The following is a 17,972-nucleotide window of genomic DNA, read 5'->3' on the forward strand; positions in this document are numbered from 1 at the left end:
TCAGAATGGCTTAATTTTTTCTGTCAGAGTAGGTGAAAGCTGTTAGGTCTTTAATTTTTAAACTATAATAGTTCTAAGTATGTCATGATCGATCAGTGATTGTCAACGCTATATCAATTTCAAAGATCAAAATGTAGCTAAAACATCGTACATAGATAGTTGAATAGTTGTCTATAGAGAAGGAGATAGAAGAAAAACTGGGCATAGTATAAACAGCATTAAATAGCAAGCGAACATGTCTGATAACACACATAATAACTCAAATATGGAAACAAAATGATTTACTGATATTTTTGTGATAAAAAAATCCTGATCCCAAGGGTCTGTGGGAAAAATAAACTGGCAAACGAACAACTTTTTTTCAGATTTTGCCACCATGTAAATGAATTACAATCGAATATCTTGTTTGGGCATGATCACTTAAAATTTTTGAATCGCATTAAGAATATGCACAAACCCGAATTAGAAAGTCAGATCAAGGATTTATATATAGCATATTTAACTCCTTGGTTATATGTATACACTAACATCAATGAAGAACAAATAAATGGAAGTTCAAACTACAGTTCTAACTAGCTATTCTTCTGAACTCGATTCTAATGGAATCGCATACATATCAAGCGCATATTCCTTTTAAACGCATAGGAACACAAAATAAAAAAACAAAAAACAAAAAACAACCCCCCCCCCCAAAAAAAAAAAAAAACAAAACAGAAAAAAATCTGTTTACCATCTTACCCATCATCCGGATGAAATTATTTGTCTTGTCAAAAAAAAACCCATGAATTCTCACAAAAAGTATAACATATAGAAGACAAACACAGGTATCAATGAAAAACATTTATTCGTACATATCGACACCAGAGTGTCGACCTCGAATGTAGAATAAGTTATGAATATAGTCTCTTTTTTCCAATTTTGAAATGCACATTAAATAACGAATTGTTGCAAGCATGTATGAGCCTGTCTAAAATATTCAAAAAGATGTATGAAGTATATCATAGGCCTTTAGTTATAGGTATCTAAGTACACTCTATATAAGGAAAAAAATATTGTCAAGCTGAATATATATGGTGAAAAAAGGGGGGTCAATTTCGTTTTACGCTTTCTAAAAACCAAACACCCAATTGACATAGATTTGGCACTGGGTTACTGTTTCTAAGTTCAGGTTCCAGATAATTACATTAATAAACAAATGAAATGGGCATTTCGAAATTCTACTGAAAGTACTGAAATGATCAACACTGGGCATCAAATATTTTTGTTGAAACCTATAAAACATTTGATTGTACCAAAACATGAGTACAAGAAATTCAGAGACAATACATGAAACTTCTTCTAGCAGCCAAAACTCTCCTTCTTGTGGTTTGATTGACTTGCCTGACGATATTCTTTACACTATATTCTCCTTCTGTGATAGGATTTCGCTAGGAAGAATATGCTGCACATGCTCAAAGTTTAATGAACTAGCTTCACAGGACTGTGTCTGGATTAGAGTATCTGCTCACACAAGACCCACTTGCGTCGAATTTGCCAACACTAGGACAACTAGCAGAAATTCTACTTCTAGGCAATACAGTGCACAGAATAGGTAAAAATATAACATGTATTTCATGCTATTCCAATGTAGCTTGATAAGGTACTTTGTAGTCATCTCGGCCATGAAACATTTTGGTCATAGTTGTTTCATCCATGGTTTTCAGTATGCATTCAATTAATTTTATCATTGAATTTGTTTGAAAGTTGCATTTGATTCATCATTTAATACACCAATATATAAATATATGATTTATTTTGATAAAACCATAAATCAATCTTTGTGTAAAGTACAGGATTAAATGGGAAAAAAACTTGTGTTTCAATTAAGGATATGTCTTTCAATACATTATTTTTCATGTCATCTTCAAACCCAGGACAGTTACATGTAATTCACAATAACTGGAAAATTGTCATCATTTTCAACACTCCTTCAAGTAATTATATAAATGTTTATCAAAGACACAAATGATAATGAATCTGCTCATCAATTCTTTATTTTTTGCTATTAATGATTTGTAAATTTATAGGTTTGCCTCACTATTCCATCTTTATTTCACTGAAATGAGTGTACATGTACATGTATATATAAAATTTTTTATATTATACATGTAATATTTTAAAAATGTATGGATGAAATATACTGTGGCTAAGATACAGTTATATTGTAACTACATGTATGCCCAAAGTGACTATGGCTGAGGTGGTAGTGTGGCCAAAACAACTTGCAATGTGATTAGGGTACCTGACTTGTTTTCCATTGATCAGTATGATCCAACTTAGTCTGAGTTCTACTTCCGATTCGCTGGTTCATTGTATGAGACAAAATACGAATGTACTTGGTATGAACCAATAATTGGACATGACTACATGTATGTGATTCGAGTGGAAAGCGTCCCTGGTCTCAAGATTTAAATGTAATTGTAAATACATTGTATTGCACATGATGCAGTGTATATACTGTACTGTACATTGTACATGTATATTGTATAGACTTACCTGATCAATCGTCAATAATATTTTTGCATTCTTTCTAGGGGGAGAATTATAATAATTGTGCATTTAATTTCCCAGCTACACTTGTTTAAGGTGAAGAACACCGCATCAATCTCATGAAAAGACAGTTTCCAAAAGAGTGTTTATCTACATTGTACATTTGTACATATACGCCTCTTGAAGCGTGTAACGTTTCAAATCCCATGCACACGAAGCACACACACTAAGTACATGATACATGAAAGCCACACGAAACAAGTTACATGGAGCACATTACATGCATAATCGTGTTCGCCAGAAGTATTCATCTCTGTTATTAGTATATTTCAGAATTTAACTTGCGAAACAAAACCAATGATAAATTATGGTATGCAGTGTACGTCTTTTCATCGTATTATGTTAAGTGTAATATGCTTTAATAAATACATTTGATAAATACAATTTTTAATCTCCATTTGTGTTTTGATATAAAATCATGTTCATTTTCATTATATTATATTATACATGGTATATTCCAAAAACATTTTCATTGATCTTTGAGTATGAAAATATTGAAATTGAATAAAATTAAATTTGGGTAAAATTTCCAAACTTTTAGTTAATAAAGTCAAGGATTTATACATAGCAAGGATTGGAATCTCGCACAATTTTAAATATGTTTCGTGGGGCAATACACAGTGAGATTACCATGATGCGTTTTGTTGATGCTGAGTGTGCCCTATTAATGGCGGACGATTTCCATCGCTTAAACATTTCATCATGATAAATGTAGGTATTCTGAACCATATGGTTTGTAAAACAAATTAAAATTTCCCACCTCAAGTTGCCTCCAGGCTTTTTCAATGTTTTGTTTTGATCAATACCTTGATATTCAAGACCTTAATCCCAAATCAAATTTTCAACCTGGTCCCACCTTCGAAGGCGTACTTCCCTCTCATTAAAAATTCAAACTTCATTTCCCAAACCCGATCAATCATCATAAAATTTAATATAAATTGATCATAAATAGTTTGAGGGTGTGTACAAGGAGTTTTATAGTTGTAGCTTTCCCTGCATTTGTAATATTAACATTTATACATGCCTTTGTTTTGACTCCAGACTGCGTAGCCCCGCCTATGAGGGCAGTTACCCTCCTTATTTAAAATTTAAACTCTTCTTCGAAACCCGATCTATCGTTAGAAAATTTATTTCAAATTGATCAGAAATGGTGCGAGGGTGTATATAAGAAATTTTGTAGCTGTAGCCTCCCATTCTTATGTGATATCAAAGTTTTTATTTGACTAACTGTTAATATAAAAAAATGGCATGCGGAGTCACGCCCTTGAGAAAGGCATTCTCTCCTAAATTTAAGTTCGAACTCCTTCAAAACCCAAATGGTCATCATAAAATTTGTTTTAAATTGATAAAAATGGTCTGACGGTGTATATAAAGATGTCTATAGCTGTATAGGCGGCAAGTAGCTGCGGCCAGTATACTGAAATACATGAGATATTGCAACGAGATACGAATCCTTCTATATTTCATTCCTTGATAAAGATTTATACCATACCATCATATTGCTTTGAATATGAGATAAATGTTATTTTTATGTGAAAATGTCCATATTTGTTGAATTTGGATAATTTGGAACACATTTTCCTTGATCCAGTAGAATAAAAATATCAAAATTTCATAAAGTGTTGCTAGGAAATAAACTATATTTTCGAATAATATTACATTTTGGTTTGTTTTAAAGATCAAAATAGAATGTGTTTTTATCTGTAAAATACCAATATTGTACGTATATACATTGTACATGTATATACTAGTTACAGGGAGCAGTTTTTGAATCAACATTTTATAGAACCATACACACCACATGTACATGTACATTACATTTACCATGATAGGACAGCAACTTTTTTTCTTACCAAGTTGACATAGGACATCATTTTTTTTTTTCAAGTCAGATAGCCCTGGTGTTGCAACTTTTATTTAGGCTCTTATTTTTTTGCACCGGTCCTATGTCATAATGTGGCAGTCAAAATTTATCGTCACATAGGACTGGTGCAAACAAGAGCCTGACTTGAAAAAAAATATGTTGTAAGGAATCAGTACATACATGTATAGGAAACAATTTAGAATAAATATTTCCATATTTATTGGAAATCATCTTTGTTAGGATATATTTATTCTCAAACCACAAACAGACCGTTATTGTTGGAAAACTTTTCGCCGACCATTTCGGAAGGCCCTTCAAAATTTTGCAGTATTTCATTATATGTACAAATTATTTACATATATTTGAAACCAAATCTTCTTTTCAATGCAAAAGGAACACTGATTTTGGCATTGAATACAAAATTACAATGGTATTCCGTTAAATTGATTTACCATAGGAACTATTTTTATCATCGAATCAGAATGCAGAACTGTCACACAATACATAAAGAACAAAGCACGAAGTGCATACATGAATCCCATGCTGCATGTTCACAATCCAATGAGAATGTTACATGTTTCAGGATGTGTATGTAAAATGTACCTGGTGACAGCCATACATGTACGTGTACATTGTTATTTCTCAAAAAGTGCAGATCTGAATACTGAAATGATTATAGTAATGTAAAAATATAGCATACAGAGTATGTAGACTGAAAAACCACTGTTTGTTCAGTGGGTTTTTCTACACCATGAATCACTTTACCATTGGCAGTGTCTGAATTTTATGTGGACTAGTACTAAAAATTTCAATTTTCATAAATAATGTAAAAGGGGAAATACTGATCTATTTAATGATCTATTTTTACTGAACATTTTTTTGTAATGTAATCAAAAAGTAATCATGATTACACCACTTTTTTTTTTATCCTGTAATTGATTACATATGGTTACTTCTAATCATAATCTACAATGATTACTGATTACATGTGATAACTTATGAAAATGTTATGGATTACAGCTGATTACAATTACCTCATCCCTGACAGAAAATTGCAATAATGACATGTACAATGTATGGTGTTCATTTGTGGAAAAGAAAATATAGGATGGCTATTTACAATGTACATGTACATGTAGTTGAACATTTTCTCATCCAAAATAATTACTTTTTATAGACATAATTTACTGATGGTTCAAAGAGTACAATGTACATTGCAACTTGTTCCCAAACATCTGTGAAAATATCAATATTTACTTTTATTATCAAAACTGTTGACTGCTATAGAGCCCACAGCATTTCTGATCCTGTATTTTTAAAACAGAACATTATTAAAAATAAAATACAAAAATATAAAGAAACATGATGTACATGCACATGTAAATGTATATTAAGCTACTTCTTTTTTGAGAAAATGTACTCTGGTCTCGGGAGTCTACACATTTTGTAAAAGTCCCCAAATTTTTTTTACTCATTAACTTTTTTAGATGTTCTTATAATCTACATGCAATACACTATTGTTAACACAATATACAATGTAAAAAAAAAAGAAAATTTTATACTGCAGAAAATTACTGGTAAAAATTACTAGAAAAGACTTGTACTGATTTTTTTGTTAATTTTATAAGACACTTACATAATAAGTCGTGCTTATTACTTATTTTTCTTTAAATACGTTTAGCTTCTACATTGTACTAGTAAGGCTCTACATAGGTATTAATGTTCAAATCATCTATACATTTACATGTTTTTACAGGAAAAGGAAGCTAACACTAAAAGAAAGATTAAGAATATCAAGAAATTGGGAAAGAAAGGCATACAAGAGTACTCAATTTATCAAGCATAGTACAAGGTAAGGATACATGATGAAAATGATGAATTCAATGTGTATTTTATGATCAACTTATTAATCTTATACCAAATGTATCAATTTTTTTTTGATTAAGAGTTGTTAAGGCAGTAGGCATGCTTGAGTGCACCCTGTCTGTCCAGATTCTTGAGTGTACATATATGTTGTAAACCAAGTGCATATTGCTCCTGTGGACTAGCCATTTAGGAGTCCAGCTCAGCATGTTGGATTAGAATAAAGCAGAATTGTTGCTTACGGAATGAAATTTTGTGTCCATAAATGTAAGCCAGACTCTTTATGATGTTCTTTATATACATTTAAATGTATTGTAAGCCATGAAATTTTGGTGGCAGTTTTATTTTCGTGTCAACATCCACAAAAATTAAACTATTGCGAATATTTTCTTTGAAGAACATTACAGTATAATGTTTCAATCCATAATTCCAAATCATCCTAATCATCAATTATAAAAAAAAACTATATAGAAAACTTTTTTTTTTTATAATTGATGATTAGGATGATTTGGAATTATGGATTGAAACATTATGCACATGTACAATGTAGGATTGTAGTGTATGGTTAAAGGGAAACTTGTTTAAACTGAACCTTTCTTGGACTGTAGAAATTGTTTGGATTAGACATAAGTTGGGTTTACCAATTTTCATATACTATAAACTGGGAAATTTCGAGGCTTCTTTTTTTTTGTGGTTTCTCCTATAAATCTGCATCAAATTATACTGTAATGTTCTTCAAAGAAAATATTCACAATAGTTTAATTTTTGTGGATGTTGACACGAAAATAAAACTGCCACCAAAATTTCATGGCTTACAATACATTTAAATGTATATAAAGAACATCATAAAGAGTCTGGCTTACATTAAGATATGTTTTCCATTAATTTAGGGTTTGGTTTTTACAAGTTTCACTATAGATGTAAAATTTTGGCAAACATGTTTTCTTAATTTTCTCTTCAGGTTGATACCCTGGCTGAGATTAAATGGACAAGATTTGTATGTATCCAGAGCAACTGACATCCACTGCTATAAAGTTTGTAATGATGGCACTATAAAAGAATCTACAGATAAGAAACTATCATGCTGCAACTTCGATGTCACCAGATTTGTAATCAAAGGAGATATCCTTGTCAGTGGTTTTAGGTATGGGCCTTTTATGGTAGTAGTTTTTGAATGTTTTGAACATTTTTTCAACCCCCTTTTCATCATTATGTGGCAGGGTATTAATGTCCCATTAATGCCCTGTTTTTTTTTAGCATAATTTGCTTGAATAATTAGAAAAGGTTTAGACACAAGTTTAAACATACGTGGTCTAATCTGAGTACAAAGTTTTATAATGATATATAAGTAAATTTGGTAATTAAGAACTATTTATACTAATTTTATAAAAAAACAGAATGTACATGTAAAAATCCTATATTGTTTTACAAATAAAACCAAATGTTTTGGGTATTTTTCAGGGGTGGTGGCATCATAGGATACACTACACAACTACAGGAAAGGAAATTTGAATACGGTTTTAATGAATGTGGTGATACACAAACTGTATCAGTTCATAATGATATTGTTATAGGAGGATTTAGAGATGGCTCAGTTAAGGTAAGTAACAGGACCACAGGTGATCAGTATTTCAACAATATTCAAGTCTGAAATAAAAGTTATTAATAGTCCTGCTCAGTTGATTGTGTGTATTAGTACACCTCATGTCTGTACCTTACTTAGGCTTGTAGATGGTGCTTAAAGAATCCATCAATGACACATGATTAGTACTTGAAGTCTTAAACAGAATTTAAGTCTAGAATGAAAAATGATATGTATAGCCGTGCTCAATGAGTGGGTGGTATAAGTAATCATCATGTCTGTTTATTTGTCCCTTTGTTTTACTGCTAGTGGATATTAAAAGATTTCCTCTATCAAATATTTATAGACTTAAACACAAAAGGTTTGATTATGATGTACATAGATTTCTCTATTCATTCAAGAGTTATGGTTTTTTTTAACTGTGATCATTTAAGATGTAGAGGTATTTTTCATCACAAATATTTAAAAAAAAAACTACATATGTAAACAGAAAATAGAATTGAGTGTTGTTAGATCCAACATGCAGTGACTGGAAGGAACAATTGATGGATCTAATTTTAATTAGATTGGAATCACTCTGTCTGTCTGTCTGTTATTTTATATTTCTTGTTTGATTTTGGAGTGTTAGGAACATGTACATTGATATGATATTAGTCATCTGAGATAGTCATAGTAACTTCGTTGGATTAACTAAGCATATTGTTTTTTATTCTATTACAGGTGATAAAAACAAATCAGTCTGGTGATGATGCTATTACAAATTTGACAACACAAACCATAAAAAGAGCTAATAGAATTTGGTCTTCAGCTATAGCACAAGATGGCAGGTAACTTCCTTTTATAAGGTTTATCATCCTCTCCATAAACATGTTTTTATAATAGAACACTTCACTTAGCTTTTACCTAAAGTCTTATTACAAAGTCTTTGATATAAACATAATAGTGCTACATTTATCTATCATGCTATGAAGTTACAGACAGGTTATAATTATATTGTTTTCACAACACCTTCTGCTTTATCCTTGAAGAGTTTATACATTTGTATTAATGTGTTAAATTGTATTATATGTAACCTATATTTTAATATGACTGTGGTAAATTAAGAACAATGAACATACATGGTACTGACTATAAAATTCTTGTAGGAAAAATAAATTTTGAATTTTTTTCAATCTCAGAGGTAAGAACGAGAAATAATTGTATGAAAATTGTAGTACAGAATGACATAAATAAAATGGCAAGTTTTTTAAAGGAACTTTTGAGTAATAAAAAAATTAATCTAAAAAAAAACTGCGAACAGGCTGAGGTGAATTCGAGTATAGTTAGTAATATCTGTTGTTTTTTATTTTCAGCACATTTGCCATTGGAAATGCTGGTCATGAGAGCAATAGAAGTCCACTAGAGCTATATGATTTAGACAGGTATCCTAGATATATTTTAAATTTTATGATAATTTAATTTTAATAACTTGCTTTCTGATTGGATAAAAAATTGTGTCCATCATCTCATAGACCAAATTTTGTATATGGCTGTGACGTCATCAACCTTTTTCAATGGTTTACTCATTGAATTTTTATACTAAAATTAAATTTTAAGTAAAGACTGTTATATTTTTTTCGTCTATTTGAAATAACCTCAATGCCTGTCGTGCACACTCGGAAATAACCTGCTACACAGGTTATTTAGTGTGCATCACATGAATTAAGGTTATTTTTTCAAAGACTGAAAAAATATAAGTCATTCCTGAAATGTACACTTATGGTAATTCATTAGAAATCTGAGTCCTAACTGTTGGTTTAACCTGAGCCACATTAAATTCACTTTTTATTGTTAATGGTGACAATTTGATAGAAGATAGTATATAGAAGTCCAGTCAGCTTAGTTATAATAATTCAGGGATTTTTTTGTGATTTGTAAGGTTTAGTCACTTCAACAGACTGAAATAAATAACTTCGTAAACAATTATTGTTAAGTGATACTTGAAAGGTGAATATATTATGAATTTGACACAATGAACTCTAAAATACTGGTATACAGTTTTTTTTTGTTGAAAGGGGGGGATTTTATGATTTCTCCATTGTCACTATAGACAAAAAGGTATAAAAAATATTACCAACAAAAGTCATTTCTTATAATGTTTGATATTCCTTTATTTCTTGTATTTCCAAAACAACAAAGAAGACCATAAAGCCTAGGGATAGGGTCATGTGACACAGTCCACAGAAATTAACTTTGTTATTAACTAATATTTACAGCTTTGAAATTAAGAGATATGAGGGAGAGAATTAGTACCAAAACTTATTTCAGGTTGATCTAAAATACAATTGTTCTCCCCATTTCATAGTTGTAAGAAGATTTACAGTCTTGGAACTGGGTGGATGAGAGGAGCAGGTATACTGGACATTAAATATGAGACCCCAAATATTATGCTAACTTGTGGATATGATACCAGTTTAAGATTATGGGATCTTAGAACTCAAGCATGGTAAGTACATAGGTATGTTTGAAAGTTACTGGTACTAGTGAAATCTGGGAAAACCATGTTAACTACTCTAGTAAAAGATAAAATAATAGAGTAGTATGGCCAAGTTTGGAAGTATTTTGAAGAAGAGAGTTCTATAGAACATTCTTACAGGTTTGCAGCACTTGGATTGGTGAAACTTTTGACTTGCGTCATTAACTGTAAAAGTAGTCTAGTAGCTGCTCATCTCTGTCAGTCCATCCATCATGCTTAAGGGTATCTAATTTATGTAATTAATATGTAACTCAAGAAGTAGTGTGCTAATATTATTCTGACTTTTCACAATGCATATACATATTGAAGATTGCAACTCATATTACGGAGACATTTGACAAATATTTTCCTACATTTTTTACTTATTAAACTTATTATGCTCTAAAACTGCATAACCTGTATTTCATATATTGGTAACAAAAATAATCCACCGTTGATTTTAACTCCACTGAATATTTATATAATTTTATTTTTAGTGTTAAGAAGTGGTATGAACCATTTGATGCTGAACTCTCTTGTCTTCAGTCTGATGACAATAATGTGATAGTAACAGGAACATTCCAATATGGTGTCACACGACTCTGGGATAAACGTCTCGATGCACCTGTACAGGTAATTATAGCACAACCAATTCAAAAGTTTGGATTTAAGTAGCGGTCTTTATGAAAGTCAGACAGAAGTTGATTCGTGCATGTTCAAAACCTGTAATAGAATCAGTAATAGACCACATTATTAACCAGTCTTTAGTTTTTCATTAGGGTGGTGTGCTTTTGAAATAAAATTTGTATAGATTGTACATGAAATTAGAACTTTGCAAGAGTTATTGTTCTTGATTTTGTTTGATTTGGTTAATTTTAGTGGGAGATAAATGTATGATTTTCTCAAAAGTACAGATCTGAATATTGAAAGGACAACTGTTATGTAACATAGAACATATGTAGATTGAAAAAAAGCATTGTTTGTTCAGTGGGTGTTTCTACACCATGAACCACTTTAATATGGGCAATGTCTGAATTTTATATGGACTGGTATTTAATATTAAAATGACCTGTATGATATAAATGCTGTTAACTTGGATATGTTAACTTATTGATTTGTTATTTAGAATTTCACTGTATAAAAACTGTTCAGGATTTTAATTTTTAATATAAAGAAAATCCTACAAAAGTTTTGGATTTCATTGATTTAAGTACCATTCTGTTTAAGAATCAGGCAAAGGGTGGCAAGGTTTTTTTTTCTCAATCTGGTCTTTTATGCCTCAAATACATTCATTAAATTAAATAACACTTCAGTTGTTTTCTACATTTAATGAATATGTCACATATATATTAAGATATTGGTAGGTCAAATTTAGTTGAAATGCAGTATGGAGAAATAGCAGGAAAGTTTTCCAAACCTTTTTCCCTGTATAAACAGTAAAAAAAATATCTATGTCATAAATGCTTCTTAATTTACAGTAATGATTTTTAACAATTTTAGTCATCGAGCCTTTCTTTGGTCATCAAGCCTTTCTTTAGTCATCGAGCCTTTGGTCATCGAGCCTTTCTTTGGTCATTGAGCCTTTCTTTAATCATCGAGCCTTTGGTCATCGAGCCTTTCTTTGGTCATCGAGCCTTTCCTAAAGAATTCTAATGCAAACTTCAATGAGTTATATGGTTTCAAATTTTGTTGACATTTATTGTCACATATTATTAATATACATAGATAGTGCAATATAGTCCGAAGAACAAATCCATAAGAAGATTCAGAACATCATGTTGAAAGTCATAAATGATCAAAAGCAGGACAATGTGCACCTTTTGACCTCCAAACAAGATCTTAAATGGGAGATGCTTAATTGGTATATGTGACAAGAATTCTATGATATTAGCATTACATTTCATTCAGTGGTGTTAGAGGAGTTGTAAATAAGAGATTGGTACCCTTTATTCATGAGAAAAACAGTCCTGACTGTTCTGTTATGGAATCCCCCTCCCCCCCAAAAAAAAGAAAATAAATAAAATAAAAACACAAACAAAAACAAAAACAAAAAAAAACTTAGATAAAAATTTGAAACAGGTGCACATTTTCAATATTTAATAAAAAATTTGTGGAAGTTTCATTAAATTTCATTCAGTGGAGAAGAGTACCTCTCTGCCTTATGGAAGGAATGGAAGGAACATAGGTAACATGGATAAATGTCAGCCGAGTACATTCATATATGAATGCTGCAGGAACTGTGAACATTAATTCTAAGTTTCTGTTTATAATGTTGTAAAATATACATCTTCTCTTCTTTTCTTTCAGTTATATTACAGCGGACAAAAGAGATCACCTGTTTACTCATTAGATACAGATTTTAAGAGGTTATTTGTCGCTTTAGACATTGAAGTAAACTTGTTTGATTTTTCTATTTATAAACTTTAGTAAACATATATGTTGCCATAGTATCTGATCATATTGTGTCCAGCTTATCAGCATACCGTCCTGGTTAAGTATCATTCTGTCTAAAAATCAGACTGAAGGTGATTTATCACCTATTTGATTTTTAACTTGCTTAGATGTATTCAATATACCATTTTAATGATCCTGTGAAATGGTGTTAAAATTTTGGCTGAAAATGTCCTGCACTTTTTTATGGTGGAAATGAACTAAAATTTAGCTGTAAGTACATGTTTCTACAAAACCCAAATTTCATTTACATTTTCATTAGGGTTTTGAAAGGATTTTATTGCAAATGTTAGCATGAATTGCTTATTATATGCATTTAAATAATTCTTAGGTGAATCTATACTTTATGCCATACATGTATTATGCATATGTCAGAATATTTTTTTAAATTTTTGATACACAATCCAATAAGTCATATATGATTTTCATATATTGCTTGATCTTTTTTGAAAATTGTATGTTATTTTATAATCAATAAATGTTAATTCTGATCTATGCATGATTCTTATATGGAAATATTGACTTGCCCACATATTATTATCATATATAAATTTTAAAAAATGATTATCAGGTAAATATGCAAATATCATATGTAAACTGAAATATGCTTATCATATTACACAATACAAATGTGAATCGTGTAGATTTACATGGATCTTATGTGCTCATTGAAAACCAATGGGTGGCCTTGGGCTGACATGTTCATACCAGTGGGGTTTTTGTCTCTTTGACATATACACCATACCTGTTCTTGTTATATGTTATACTGTTGAGGATTTATTTTTTAAACGTAAATGAGTATGTGCTAAGTGTTCAAACGTTTATCCAATTTCATGTAGACTTCATAACAGCAATAGCAATTCTCTGTAAAATACAAATTATTGACCATAAAATATAATGTCAGCAAATAAATTAATAGACATCCATAGAAACGTCAATGTCATTTCTCGGAAAAAGAACTTTTTAGCTTTACATTGTAAAAGAATGTACCACTGAGTGATAAAATCAAAGAAGAATAAGAACATTTAAGAACCTATATAGTTCTTACATATACTATGCAGTTAATTTAACAATGACGCTTTGTCTTTTTGCACATATATCTGAAACCAATTTTCTAATGAGATTTGAAAAAAAAAGTTATACTGAATCTGATATTCATTGTGATATTTTTTAACCCCTCATGTCAAAGGAGAGATTGACAAGTGTCCACATTCTAGACTCAACATTTAAACGTTTAATGCTACCTCATTTTTTTTCTTTGAAGAACCTTTATGGCTTTTGATCTCTTTTTAGTTTACAATATTCCTTAGAACAATGTGAGAAGCTTTCATGACATACTCACAGTATATTTCGATATTGATAAACCTACAAAAAAGGAAGAATCAAATTAGTTTGTGTGTTTTTATTAGATTTTCTGTATCATTATGTCCTGGCCTAGGATGGTTATGGCCTAGGATGGTTATAAATTCTCAATATTTAAAACAGCCTGGAATGACTGTGGTTATATCCTCTGCAAAAACAGACTTTTTGATTTCTAGCAGCAATGCAATGAATAGAATTGGGATAGTCTACATGCAATAATGAGGTATGTCGCTATTTTGTTTAAAATCCCTTTGATCTTGCTATACGATAATTTCCAATCTCGTGCCAGTCGAGTGAGAATGCAAATTATCGCTAGGCTCTATGTCCTTGCGTGACATACAAGCAACAGCGTAGGAATATTTGACGACCTAAATAATCATCTGTTTGTTTACTGCGTATAAAGTAATGGCTAATTTGTGCAAATATTTTCTAGTCTACAATGGAAAATGATGAAATACAGTAATTTACCTGATTAGAATGATTAAATACCAAAATTATTAAAAAAATTTTAAATACGATCATCGTAGTTAACCAACTTTTTTTTTCAAAAAATGTGTATCACAGCTGCACAACATGTGCAACGTCACGTAGCAAGTCGGATGCTGAAAAATAGTCCCGAAGGAAATCTTGCAGTGTTTATAAAACTTATATATTTAGGTCAAGAGAACTGAAAATAAAAGAAAAATAATACCTTACAATTCAGCAAAACAGCGATAAACGGATTATTAAATATTTTTTAAACTCGCGGGAGTTTTTCATGCTCATCTCGTTTCGCAGCAAAGCCGCTCGATGAGATCAGCATGAGAAACTCCCTCTCGTTGAAAAAATATTGAATAATCTAATAAGATTGCTTGTAAAAAGCCCTATAAAATTCATCATGAATAATGTGTAATAAAAATGGCACAAGTTACGATACAGTCTCTTATTACAATGTTTCATGTAGTATTAATTATAGTTTTGTAATTTCATTACTGGCAGAGGTCATTATGTAATTTTAGATACTAAACCAGAGCAATTATTTTTTCTACAAGATTGCTTTATTTACTAACAAATTTTATGTTTTGTACCAGAACAACAAGCAATTACTGTAAATGTATAAATTTTCGCAGTTGCTAATTTTGGTGAATTCTGTCAAGATCTGTCATATTTGTGGGTATCAATTGTCATGATTTTAATAAATAATTATTGTTATATATTACCTCAAATCAAATTTGCAGGTACTACTTTTCGCGGTTATTTCTCCACAGCAAAAATAGCAAAAATTAGTACATCACAAAATTCATTTACAGTATGCTAAACCTTATAAGAATAATCACTGTCTAGAAATATTTTCAAAGTCTTCCTATGAATTTTGTCTTAATGATTACATTTTGAAACAATTGTACAGCATACAGATATTGACAATATTTATTGAAGATTGGTATTATTTTAACTTTTCATTCAATAAAATTAAGTTTAACATTTCTAAATAAAATTCTGTGTAGTAAAAAATAGGCTTCAGTGACTCTGCTCATTTTTTGGCAGCAGCTCTTCTGAGACCTGGGGATAGATTCTATAAAAAAATTATTTTATTAGTATGCACCTTGAGTACGTTAAACCAGAAAACGTTTTCACTGTTTTTTTCTGTGGTTTTTCGAATTAGTATAATTGCTCTGTATGTTATGTTATAACCTTTGGTTAATGTAACCATTAAAATTCTCTTTTACGGAAAATGTATGTGACTGCTTTATTGTGGCAATAAAGATCTTACCACGAAAATAAAACTTCTGCCTAAATTCTTAGTTAACAGTACAAAGCCATTCATTTTTTTTTATATTACTTGAGTATATAGGGGCAACTTTTTCACTGTATATGTGTATAATGATACTTTGGGGCCAGCTGCAGCCTGTCCTGTGGTATGAGGATTTCCTCGTTCATTGAAGACCAATGGTTGGCCTTTGGCTGACATTTTCATCATGATGGGGTTGTTGTCTCTTTGACATATACACCATACCTGTTCTCCTTATATTTAGATTATGGAGTTTTAAAAATAATGTCAAATTTTAGGAGTCATGGTTAGAAATACTTAGCTACTCTATTTTTCATGAAGATATATATCAAGGCTTGTTTTAGGTTCAAGGTAGCTTCCATTTATAATTTTTTTTTATTTTGACAATTATTTTTATATTACATGATTGTTAGTTAAATTGACACCTTTTAATTTAAGTAACAATACACAGAAACAATGCTTTTTCAGTCTTCATATGCTGTATTTTTACATAATGATAATAATTTTTGCATTTAGATCAGCATTTTTGAGAACATCATACATTTATCTCCCATTGAAATCTACCAAATCAAACAAAATCAAGAAAGATAACTCTTGTAAAATGCCAGTTTCATGTACAATCTACATCAAAAGGACAAAAACCAATGAAAAACTAAGACTGGTTACGTTATGTGATCAGTAACTATTTCTGAACAACAATTAAGACTGAATTCGGCAGGTTATCACCTTAAGTATGATTTTAATATTTTTATTTCATTCACTCTACCTATAAATAAATGTCAATTTAGCATTTGAATCTTTGAATTCAATCAACTGTTAAGATTGAATATTACAAATTCACCCCCCCCCCCAAAAAAAAAATAAAAAAAAAAAAAAAACAGGGAAAAAAAGAAGCAATATCAAATGAAAGGACTTAATCTTTAAACCAAATTTCAATGATAATAAAACAAAGTACTCTTGATTTTTGATACAATTTTAAAGAAACAATAGACTTGGCCTAAAACATGAAAGAGTCTTTCCATTTGGAATTTGTGATATGTTATTAATGTATACAATAGCTATTTGTTTTCAATTATTGTTTTTATTGAATAAAATTATGTCTTTCTTATGATGTTGAATTTTTTAACAGGTGTAATGACAATTTAAAAAAAAAATCAATTAATAAGGAAGGATATGCACCTGCACCCCTGTCACTCTGTAAAGCTATAGAAGTGATCGATTACAAATGTCAATTATTGTAGCTTGAGCGTAAACAGAGTATAATAAAATCATAAACATAATTTTTTTACTCTACTCTTTCGTCAATTACAGGAACTGTGATTTGAGTCAAAATGTTTACCTTTTGCAAAGCAACTTTCATTCAAACATGAACTTTTTGGGTCGTGTAATGCCGTCATTATCGTTGTCCGTAGAAATAACTTTCGTACAAGGGCATGGATCTCTTCAAAATTCTACTTTAAGGTTCGAGCCCACAAAAGGAAAGCTGTCCAGATAATATCTTGAGTAAAAGTCATTGATTTCTTTGAACATGTCACCTTCATCTCCTTTTTCTATTCTTAAAGTGCCCCGTGCAGGTCCGGGTGTCAAAAGAATAGGCCTATAGTAGCGCTAAGCTTGTCGTAAAAGGCGACTAAATAGTGCTCAGAAAAATAGCCGGGGGCTAGGCGCTCTGTCCACAGAGCAACTGGGATGTGTGCCCCAGGTGGTGGAATGGGGTACCCCTGGCGTGTTATATGCTTGGGTTGTCAGGCTTTAATACGGAAAACCTGACCGCAAACCATAGTGGTGCACCGTGTTGGGAAAGATGTCACGTTCCTTGCACGTTAAAGAACCTTGCTGTGGTATTCGATAGGAGTATGAACCTTTGCGCTCCGCCAGAGGAGGCTGAATTGCCCGACCTTTCTTGTGGCAATCGAAATTTTTCGACCCTGTTGTCCTTGTGTCCCATCCCTTTTTTTCATTTCGTCATCATTTGATGTTCATTTTATTATCCATTTCA

General features: G+C 30.9%; 1 protein-coding gene across 1 annotated transcript; it reads left to right on the top strand.

Moving 5' to 3' along the window:
• Window positions 1-1,151: 1,151 nt before the first annotated feature.
• Window positions 1,152-16,813, top strand: LOC148621467 (F-box/WD repeat-containing protein 4-like). Its single transcript, XM_088575913.1, has 9 exons — window positions 1,152-1,591; window positions 6,210-6,305; window positions 7,278-7,460; window positions 7,778-7,916; window positions 8,619-8,725; window positions 9,251-9,319; window positions 10,243-10,383; window positions 10,890-11,025; window positions 12,700-16,813. Exons 1-9 carry the CDS (start codon window positions 1,299-1,301, stop codon window positions 12,817-12,819), a joined length of 1,284 nt encoding a protein of 427 aa, XP_088432039.1. The 5' UTR covers window positions 1,152-1,298; the 3' UTR covers window positions 12,820-16,813.
• Window positions 16,814-17,972: the final 1,159 nt, after the last annotated feature.

This window comes from Perna viridis, chromosome 3 (assembly GCF_037379345.1).
Source record: "Perna viridis isolate PV_CMFRI_1.1 ecotype Kerala chromosome 3, ASM3737934v1, whole genome shotgun sequence".
Classification (NCBI taxonomy): Eukaryota; Metazoa; Mollusca; class Bivalvia; order Mytilida; family Mytilidae; genus Perna; species Perna viridis.